Genomic DNA, 11702 nt, shown 5'->3' with positions numbered 1-11702 from the left:
ATACTTAAAATTTTTATAATTAACCAAACTGTTACACACAGGTCTAATTCATGCCAATGATGTCACACAAACTTCAATGCTATGGAAAAACCAAGGTGATGATGCAACAATAAGCTGCAGCCACACCAAGGGTGCTACCTATATCCAGATGTACTGGTACAGACAGCTGCCAGGATTAAATATGGAACTGATTGTGTTCACAACAACAGCCAAAAAGGTGATCATGACTTTGGAAAATTCAGCAAAGACAAATTCTCAGCCACAAAGACTGAGGCTGAAAATGGGGATTTCACAGTGAAGAACCTGGAGCCAAAAGACAGTGGCTTGTATTTCTGTGCTGTCAGTGAGCACAGTCATACAGACACATGTGAAAGCTGAACAAAAACCCCACTGAATGGTGGGTACAACTGTTGCAATGGTTTTTCATATGGTAGGGAGACCCCAAGTACAGAAAACTTCCATTTTCTCACCCACAGGGGGAGACAAATGTCAGCAAATGAAATTAGAGCACAAATATATTGCACACGCCCAAATATCACAATAAACTCAAAGCTTTTCTTTCATATCTGTCATGTTTTAACTGTGATGTACTCCACAGTATAGAAAAGGAAGGTTCTGTGTGTAACATGATCTCCACAGTTTTCATACTCTGTTTCTTTCAGCTGATAGTGAATGGTGAGTATTCTAAGATGAGAAAATTGCCACGCAGTTGGTATTTTCATTTTTTTTTTAAATCGTGTTCTTTTTCATTCCCCACAGGTGCCTCCAGTACCTACACTGTGCAGCAAACACCTTCATCCATCATTAAGAAAGCTGGTGAATCTGTTGTCAGTGAGATCCACTGTTCACACAGTGTGTCAACTTTTAATCGCATTCTGTGGTACAAACAAGACAAACAGAGAGCTCTGCAGTTCCTGGGATACCTAAATGTGAACTCTCCAAACATCGAGAATGACATGAAGGGAAAAATCAACTTTGATGGAGATGGAAGAAAACATTCAAACCTGACCATTTCTAATGTTTCAGTAGATGACAGTGCTGTGTATTTCTGTGCTGCTAGCACAGTAGTAGAGATTCTATTAAAGTCAATACAAAAACCTCTCAATGTCTCTGCAGACAGATTAATATCTGAACACCTGCTGCCAGCCTGCAGCTAAATCTACACTTTGAAATAGTTACTGAAAGTTTCAAGACAAATTTGCTCCCCTCTGAAGTCATGTTGTAGACTCAACTGAAACCTTCATAGTTGCTGGAATCACTGGAAGAAGCAGAGTATTAAATAAGATTAAAACCAGACACATAATTCTGCTTCCTGCAATCAAGTTGGACCTGTTTTCCTGTCAAGAATTACGGTCAGAAATATAAACTGAGTGTATGTCAAATACCACAATGATTCTCACCTGCCAATGGTGACACCACAGACAGCAGGATCACAGAGCTCCACACAGAACAGTGACACTCCCACCTGCAACGCTTGATAGTGACGCAAATTCAAGCTTTCATTTATTCACGTGTTCCTATTTTCTACTGTACAACATGGACATTATCAGACATGGTCACCTCATCTTTTTGATCTCTCTGCTTTGGATGAAAGGTGAGATCAAAGATTTCATTTATTATTTCAGGGATAGAAAAAGAAGGTGATTTTGGTTTAAAGTTTTATACTTAAAATTTTTATAATTAACCAAACTGTTACACACAGGTCTAATTCATGCCAATGATGTCACACAAACCTCAATGCTATGGAAAAACCAAGGTGCTGATGCAACAATAAGCTGCAGCCACACCAAGGGTGCTACCTATTTCCAGATGTACTGGTACAGACAGCTGCCAGGATTAAATATGGAACTGATTGTGTTCACAACAACAGCCAAAAAAGGTGATCACGACTTTGGAAAATTCAGCAAAGACAAATTCTCAGCCACAAAGACTGAGGCTGAAAATGGGGATTTCACAGTGAAGAACCTGGAGCCAAAAGACAGTGGCTTGTATTTCTGTGCTGTCAGTGAGCACAGTGATACAGACACATGTGAAAGCTGAACAAAAACCCCACTGAATGGTAGGCACAACTGTTGCAATGGTTTTTCATATGGTAGGGAGACCCCAAGTACAGAAAACTTCCATTTTCTCACCCACAGGGGGAGACAAATGTCAGCAAATGAAACCAGGGCACAAATATATTGCACACGCCCAAATATCACAATAAACTCAAAGCTTTGGTTTTGTATCTGTCGTGCTTTAACTGTGATGCACTCCACAGAATAGAAAAGGAAGGTTCTGTGTGTAACATGATCTCCACAGTCTTTATACTCTGTTTCTTTCAGCTGATGGTGAATAACGGTGAGTATTAAACGATGAGAAAATCACCACACAGATGGTATTTTAATTATTAGTTTTTTTAAATCACATGTTCTTTTTCATTCCCCACAGGTGCCTCCAGTAGCTACACTGTGCAGCAAACACCTTCATCCATCATTAAGAAAGCTGGTGAATCTGTTATCAGTGAGATCCACTGTTCACACAGTGTGTCAACTTTTAATCAAATTCTCTGGTACAAACAAGACAAACAGAGAGCTCTGCAGTTCCTGGGATACCTAAATGTGAACTCTCCAAACGTCGAGAATGACATGAAGGGAAAAATCAACTTTGATGGAGATGGAAGAAAACATTCAAACCTGACCATTTCTAATGTTTCAGTAGATGACAGTGCTGTGTATTTCTGTGCTGCTAGCACAGTAGTAGAGATTCTATTAAAGTCAATACAAAAACCTCTCTTAATGTCTCTGCAGACAGATTAATATCTGAACACCTGCTGCCAGCCTGCAACTAAATCTAGACTTTGAAATAGTTATTCAAAGTTTCAAGACAAATTTGCTCCCCTCTGAAGTCATGTTGTAGACTCAACTGAAACCTTCATAGTTGCTGGAATCACTGGAAGAAGCAGAGTATTAATTAAGATTAAAACCAGACACATAATTCTGCTTCCTGCAATCAAGTTGGACCTGTTTTCCTGTCAAGAATTTCAGTCAGAAATATAAACTGAGTGTATGTCAAATACCACAATGACTCACACCTGCCAATGGTGACACCACAGACAGCAGGATCACAGAGCTCCACACAGAACAGTGACACTCCCACCTGCAACGTTTTATAGCGATGCAAATTCAAACTTTCATTTATTGATGTGTTCCTATCTTCTACAGCATGGACATTATCAGACATGGTCACCTCAGCTGTTTGATCTCTCTACTTTGGATGAAAGGTGGTTTGGACTAAGATCTCATATATGCTGTTTATTATTGTATTGATGGTGGAAGACGGTAATTATGGGTTAAAGCTGTATGCCCCAATTTTTCGTTATTAATCAATGTGTTACACACACAGGTCTTATTAATGCTGATGATGTCACACAAACTTCGATGCTGTGGAAAGACCAAGGTGATGATGCAACAATAAGCTGCAGCCACACCAAAGGAATAAACTATTTCCAGATGTACTGGTACAGACAGCTGCCAGGACAAAATATGGAACTGATTGTGTTCACAACAACAGCCAAAAAAGGTGATCACGACTTTGGAAAATTCAGCAAAGACAAATTCTCAGCCACAAAGACTGAGGCTGAAAATGGGGATTTCACAGTGAAGAACCTGGAGCCAAAAGACAGTGGCTTGTATTTCTGTGCTGTCAGTGAGCACAGTGATACAGACACATGTGAAAGCTGAACAAAAACCCCACTGAATGGTGGGCACAAGTGTTGCAATAATTTCCCATACTGTAGGGGGATCCCAAGTACAGATCAGAGCATTGTATGACGTTTTTCAACATTGCACCTTCCATCTCACGCACTGACAGAGACACTGGTTTCATAAAACAACTCAATTCAGTTTTATTTATGTAGGTTCAAATCACAACAAACATTCACCTCAAGGCGCTTTAGATTGTAAGGCAAAGACCCTACAGTAATTACAGAGAAAACCCAACAATCAAAAAGACCCCCTAAGAGGAAGCATTCGGCCACAGTGGGAAGGAAAAACTCCCTTTTAACCTCCAGCAGAACACGGCTCAGGGAGGGGCAGTCATCTGCTACAACTGGCTGGGGGGGGGGGAGGGAAAGAGGACAAAAGAAACACTGTTTTATTTTAGGTTCTTCAGAAGAACACAGTAAGGATCACAGGTGGTCTGATCAAGCAATATGCAGCTCTGTTCTTCATTGGAGGTACTGTCCATTATGAAGATGATGTGTACTTGTCACTCTGCTCACCAAATTCAAATTACACAGTGCATGCTGATCATTCTTTCTGCTTCAATCTGTGACTTAGCTGCACATCAAGAATCAAGAATCAAGAATCAAGAATGCCTTTATTAGTCCCACAAATGGGGAAATTGCAGTTAACAGAACATCCATCCAAAACAAAAACATAACACAGACAGGGGGGGACAGATGTCTGAGGTCATGCAACCGTTTCACAACGGCGCTACCTTTAGCAGAGAGACAGAAAGAGATACATTGGGATAGTTAGGTTCAAAAAAATCATCTCATACTGTGTTCATAAAGAACACCTTACGAGGTTCCAAAAAACACCTCAGCAAAAAGCATATTGCACATATAAAGCCGGGATAGCAGTATGGTGGGTAGGGTCAGGGTCAGGAGGGGACGCAGACGGAGACGAGAGGGTGGGGGCATTGTGGAGCCCAGATGCCAGCTCCCAGGCAAACAGTTTGCTGATAGTGATGGAAGTTCATCAGCAGCCTTGGTACACCAGATCCAGCTTCACAAATCACAGAGAGGGCTGAGGGGGATAGCGGCCTTCACACATAGTTCTGGAGAGATATGATTGCCAGCCAAGGCCGGCTAGGGAGCCGAATTCTGATAATGCAGGTATTGTTTTGGAACAGGCTGCTTGTTTTTTCAACAGCCTTCAGTCTCACTGGGAAACCATTCAATAAATCCAATAATCCAAATTCATTAGTTACCGTCCTCACTGAGCAGAACCGTACCTTATCTCCAGATCGAACCCCTCACACCTGCTACTCCCCAAGTCTACGGCTCAGGTTCATCAGGCTTTGAGTCTGAGTCTGTACCATTCTGGTCAGCCCATCCACCTGGGTCGGCAGCCTCTGCAGATGTCGAACTGCCATCCAGGTTTTCTTGATTTCACGGTAAATCAGGTATCCTCCAAGCCCAAACAGAAAAGATACCGCTACCAGATAGCCAAATATGTAAGCGTCTTCCACGTCTTCCACCTCTAGGGCCGAGAAGCACACAGGTCTCCACGAGCTCCAAGAGTCGATGACGTATCCAACCGGGTCTGTTCCACTCGGACACGCAGGCTCCCCTTTCCCAGATCTCATAGTGGAAAAAATTCGATCCATGGTCTTGAAGGCCCAGTTTGCCAAATCCATATTGCTCTCAATCTTATTCTTATTCGAACAGTGTGCAAGAGACGCTCTCACAGCAAGCAGCAAGCAGGAAAGATAGGGAGGGCAGGGAGAGAGATAGAATGCGACCGTCCCCGTCAGAGGCTGGAGCAAGATATAACCATATAACATATAACCAAATACAGGTGTCAGTAAAAAGAAGCCTGTCTCATACAGAGGGAGCTTTAGACTCAGTATCTGGAATGGTTCTTATAGACCAGGGGTCGTTAACCCGCAGCTCCAGAGCCACATGCGGCTCATCCACGCTTAATCTGTGGCTCTGTGCGGCTCACGGAAGTAAATTATGAGTATCCAATTGAAGTGCATTTTATTTTTGTCAGTTCGGTTTTTGTTGTAGTTTTAAATTGGAACATTATTGTGATCTTGAAATATTAAAATAAAATCATTTTATTTATTTTCGTTTCTCAATATATGCGTCACTTCCGCTAGTATTTGCGGCTCTCACTGTTTTTTTTTCCCCCCGTAGAAACCGGGTTCAAATGGCTCTTTCCGGATTACAGGTTGCTGACCCCTGTTATTGACTGTGGGTAGAACTCAGTATTACTATTATAGCTACTGTACAGAAAACTGTTAAGGCTGCAACTATAACTGAGAAGTTGTTCTGGTGCAGCAGTGGTAATGTCACAATACATAAAAAAGAATTGGAGATGAATACAGAAACTAGCACCATATACAGTACAAAGTCATGTGGGAAAGAAAGTAGATCCTCTTTCAGTTTGAAGGTTTTACATATCAGGACATAATAAATCATAAGATGCTAACCGGGTTTCAAAATTAGCTGAATCCAACCTCAGATGAACAGCAATGCATGGCATATTAAATTCTAATATTCTAATATACTAGTTCTTAAATAATATACTAGTTCTTAAATTTTATTTTAACATAGTTGCTTATTTCAATTGTTTGTAAAGCAGTCGCAAGTAAGAATTTCATTGCTCAGCATAACCACAGTGTTTTGCGGTGTACATGACAATAAACTTCTTGAATCTTGAATTCTGTTATTTATTTAGAATTTATTTTCCAAAAATTAGTAATTATTTTTAAATTGTATTTATTTAGCAGGGTCCATACAAAGGCAAAGGAGAAAATACATACACACATACAAGGACCCCAGATATAAAGCCCAGATAAAGAGAGCACTAGACTGAGTATTTATTTCAATTAAAACAATATTCACAAAATGTTCAGAGCAAGAATAAGATCACCAGGACTGATACACCTGTGATCTGAGTAAACAAAACTGATTCAGCTGTAAGGATCATGGACTGAGAATATTTCAATCATTCAGTGTGCTCAGGACGCATGTACAGATGAGCTTATTTTAAAATATTAGTTTATTATCATACTAGGAACGAGGTCTTTGATTTTTTTCTTCAAATTTGCTTGAATGACCTCTCCAGTGCTGTTGGTCAAAAGGGTGCTGGTGGAAACTGTGCTACTGTTGGCCAAAGACAATGAAAGAGGAGATGAGGAAGGCATGTTAGGAGGCAGCAAAGAAAATGCAGGAGTGTGGAGGTGAAAGTGGGGACGCTAAATGTAGGGACTATGACTGGTAAAAGGAGTGAGCAGGCTGATATGACGGAGAGAAGGAAGCTAGACATATTGTGGGTGCAGGCGACCAGGTGGAAGAGATCTAAGTTTAGGAGCACTGGAGGTGATGACCTTGTGATCTGTAGTGAAAGTAGCGAGCAGGTAGGTGGAGGTAAGCATTGGAATGAATGGAGGAATGAAAGTCAGGAGACGCAAGATGGAATAATTGTGTGTGAATGATAGGGAGACAGGTGTAACAGTGAAGCTGCAGGGACCAGAGATAGTGAAGTTAGCTGAGTTTAAATACTGGTGCACAGTCCATTGCTTTGGATGGGGCACAAGTGGTGAAGAGCAGACAGGATTTGTGCTAGAAGGATGGCAGCTAGAGTGAAAGAGAAGGTTTACAAGATGGCAGTGAGACCTGCTATATGTTGTTTGGAGAAAGTGGCACTAACAAAAAGACAGGAGGCTGAGCTGGAGGTGGCAGGTGGAGCTGAAGATGTTAAGATTTTAATTGGACATGACTGGGATGGAAGAATTATAAATATCAAGTATGTTAGAAAGATGGCTCGAGATGTCGAAGTTGAGATGGTTTGGACATGTGCAGAGGAGGGATAATGGATATACTGGACAAAGGATGTTGAAGATGGAGCAGCCAGGCAAGAGGAAAAGGGGAAGACCTCAGAGGAGGCTCATGGATGTAGTGAAGGAGGACGTGCAGAGGGTTGGTGCGATAGAAGAGGATGCTATGGGTAGGATGAAATGGAGGCAGATGACTGTGGTGATTCCTAAAAGGAGCAGCCAAAAGAAAAATAAGAAAAGAAAGCATTATGGCACCAGCCACTGACCATATCATATATATCATGAGACAGTATGAAGAATTGTTTACACATAATCTTAAACTCATTCACTGGCTGATTAATATAAGTTATTCAGTGGATACAAAAAAAAAAATATGAATCGGTAAATCATGGAAATTTAATTACAGGTTTAAAGGATTGTCTGTAGTCTTTATGTCCTATCAGTGAAGATATATGCACACTGAAATGACTACAACCATGAAGTTGAAAAAAATTCATTCAAAAAAAGTTAAATTTCATAAAACAGTTTATTTGCAGAGGACACATTGTATTTTTCACCCCACCCACAGGGGGAGACAAATGTCAGCAAATGAAATAAAGACGTAAACATAGCAGACGCCCAAATATCTCTGCATAGCCCACTGATAAACTCAAAGCTTTGCTTTCATATCTGTCGTGTTTTAACTGTGAAGGTTCCATGTTTATCATGATCTCCACAGTCTTCACACTCTGTTTCTTTCAGCTGATGGTGAATAACAGTGAGTATTCTAAGATGAGAAAATCACCACACAGTTGGCAGTTTAATTTCTGAATCATGTATTCTTTTTAATTCCCCACAGGTGCCTCCACCAGTGCCTACACTGTGCAGCAAACACCTTCATCCATCATTAAGAAAGTTGGTGAATCTGTTTTCAGTGAGATCCAGTGTTCACACAGTGTGTCAACTTTTAATCAAATTCTCTGGTACAAACAAGATGAGCACAGAGCTCTGCAGTTCCTGGGATACATAAATGTGAACTTTCCAAACCTCGAGGATGACGTGATAGGAAAAGTTGCCTTTATTGGAGATGGCAGAAAACGTTTAAACCTCACCATTTCTGATCTTTCAGTAAATGACAGTGCTGTGTATTTTTGTGCTGCCAGTCAGCACAGTACCACAGATTCCTTTAAAGTCGATACAAAAACCTCTCCTGGTGTCTCTGCAGGGAGATCAATATCTGAACACCTGCAGCCAGCCTGCAACTAAGTCTAGTCTTTGAAAAAGTTACTGCAAATTTGCCCCCCTCTGGAGTCATGTTATAGACTCAGTTTAAACCTAAATAGTTGCTGGAATCACTGGAAGCTGAATTACAGTAATTATTTTCAGTGATTAAAGTCAGATACATAATTCTGTTTCCTGCAATCAAGCTGAATCTCCTAAAAAAACAAACAAAAAAAAAGGAAAGGTAATAAACCCAACATGTCTTAAAATCCCTCTTCTTAGCCTTCATCTGGTATTGTTTATAGAAGTGATGACCTACAGGGGGACCAACAGCACTACATCTACTCCCATCTACATTTAAAGAGAAAGCTTTATTGAGTGACACTCCCACCTGCAGCTCTTCATGTACTCTTTCATGAAACTGTTTTTGTCAAACAGAACATGGACATCATCATCATGAACAAACAGGTAATTCGCAGTAAATTTGTTTAAAATTGAAATTTAACTCAAAATGTTATTTGATTTGACAGTTCTTTTATTTTAAGAGATTTGGGAAAACAACAAATCTTTAATTTTTTAGTAGAAATGAAAGAAAAAAAAAAAAGAGATAACTTTTACTGTTACACACAGGTCTAACTGATGGGAGTGATGTCACCCAGACCCCCATGCTGTGGGTAAACCAGGGTGATAATGCATCAATAAACTGCAGCCATACCAAGGATGCTACCTATTTCCAGATGTACTGGTACAGACAGCTGCCTGGAGAATCAATGGAACAAATGGTTTTTACTACTGCACGCTCCAAACCTGACTTTGAATCAGAGTTCAGTGATGAAAAATTCTCAGCCATCAAGCCAGATGCTCTCAGTGGGACACTTATAGTGAAGAATTCAGTGCCAGGAGATCAAGGCTTGTATTTCTGTGCTGTCAGTCAGCATAGTGATACAGCCACACTCAACACCTGAACAAAAACCCCAGATCATGAACTGTAGGGGGATGTCAAGCTCCACTAATACTCAGAACTGCATTTTGATAACAGGATCACAGAGCTGTCGCCACCCCTTTTATATTTTACCTATTATGAACTACACGGAAGCAGTGACACTCCCACCTGCAACTCTTCATAGCAACATAAATTCACACTGACATTTATTCATATGTGTCTAACTTCTTCAATATGGACATCAACCATGGTTACCTCAGCTGTTTGATTTCTCTCCTTTGGATGAAAGGTGAGATCACAGATCTCATTTATTGTGCTTATTATTTCAGGGATAGAAGAAGATGATGATTTTGGTTCAAAGTTTTATACTTAAAATTACTTATAATTAACCAAACAGTTATACACACAGGTCTAATTGATGCCAATGATGTCACACAAACACCCATTCTGTGGAAAGACCAAGGCAATAATGCAACAGTGAGCTGCAGCCACACCAAGGGTGCAGGCTATTACCAGATGTACTGGTACAGACAACTGCCAGGATTAAATATGGAACTGATTGTGTTCACAACAACAGCCAAAAAAGGTGATCACGACTTTGGAAAATTCAGCAAAGACAAATTCTCAGCCACAAAGACTGAGGCTGAAAATGGGGATTTCACAGTGAAGAACCTGGAGCCAAAAGACAGTGGCTTGTATTTCTGTGCTGTCAGTGAGCACAATGATACAGACACATGTGAAAGCTGAACAAAAACCCCACTGAATGGTGGGCACAAGTGTTGCAATAATTTCCCATACTGTAGGGGGACCCCAAGTACAGATCAGAGAATCATACGAATCTCCTCAGTGTCCTACCTTCAATCTTACAGACTGACAGAGACTCTGGGCTCTCAAATTTAGGTTCTTCAGACCAAAATAATGATCACAGCTGGTCTGATCCAGCTCTCGTTTTTTCATTGCAGGTACTGTCTGTTATGATGCTGATCTGTACTTGACACTCTGCTCAGTTAAATTCAAATTAATGAATCTATACTGATCATGCTGGCTCTATTCATAGGAACCAACATGACATTTTTTTTGCCTGTACATGTATTACACTGTCATTATTTATTTATAAAAACTAAGCTAAACATTGGAAATATCCATTCAAATTTTATTTCTATAGCATATTTCATAAGAAATGCAAAGTGGTAAAAATATATAGTGCTTTGAAAAAGCATTTGTCCACTTTCTGATCTCTTATATTTTTGCATATTTGTCACACTTACATGTTTCAGATCATCAAACAAAGTATAATCCTAGACAAAGAAAACCTGGGTAAATACAAAATGTAGTTTTTAAATTATTTCATTTATTAACAAAAAAAAAAAAAAATCAAAATCAAAATCTATATGCTCTTATGTAAAAAAGTAATTACTCTCCCTTGTAATATCATGAATTAAGTCCAAGTAATCACATTTCTTGGAAAGCTGAGTTTTATTTCATTAGCCACACTCAGGCCTGATTACTGCCAGACCTGCTGGATCAAGAAATCATTTAAATGAAACCCGTCTGACAAAAAAGAAGCAGATTAAAAGATCTCAGAAAAACACTGCTGACCAAAAAAGAACACAAAGGTTCATTTCACATTTACCCCGAAACATCTTGATGATGCCCAAGGATTTTGGGAAAATATTCTGTGGACTGACGACATAAAAGTTGAACTTTTTGGAAGGTTTGAGTCCCTTCACATTTGGGGTAAAATTAACACAGAGGTTCATTAAAAGAACAGCAAACTAACAGTCAAACATGGTGGTGGTATCATGGTGGTCTGAGCTGCTTTGCTGCTTCAGGACAACTTGCTGTAATTGATGTAACCATGAAAGTCCTGAAGGAGAGTCTCCGACCATCAATTTCTTCCCTGAAGCTCAAAGACACCCGGTTATTATCATACTAGGAAAGAGCTCTTTGGATTTATTTATTTTTTTTAATTTGTCTGAATGACCTACCGTATTTTTCGGACTATACG

The 11702-nt window shown here is 40.0% G+C and overlaps 1 gene segment (V, D, J or C); it reads left to right on the top strand.

The window, feature by feature from the left end:
- The first annotated feature begins 1530 nt into the window (after positions 1-1530).
- On the top strand, positions 1531-2040 carry LOC115772770 (T cell receptor beta variable 29-1-like). The segment is given in 2 exon segments: positions 1531-1594; positions 1703-2040. Coding segments are annotated over 2 exon segments (396 nt in total).
- The last annotated feature ends 9662 nt before the right edge of the window (positions 2041-11702 follow it).

This window comes from Archocentrus centrarchus, chromosome 22, assembly GCF_007364275.1.
Source record: "Archocentrus centrarchus isolate MPI-CPG fArcCen1 chromosome 22, fArcCen1, whole genome shotgun sequence".
Classification (NCBI taxonomy): Eukaryota; Metazoa; Chordata; class Actinopteri; order Cichliformes; family Cichlidae; genus Archocentrus; species Archocentrus centrarchus.
Note: the sequence above shows the minus strand (reverse complement) of the source record. Positions and strands in the feature narration are given on the sequence as shown.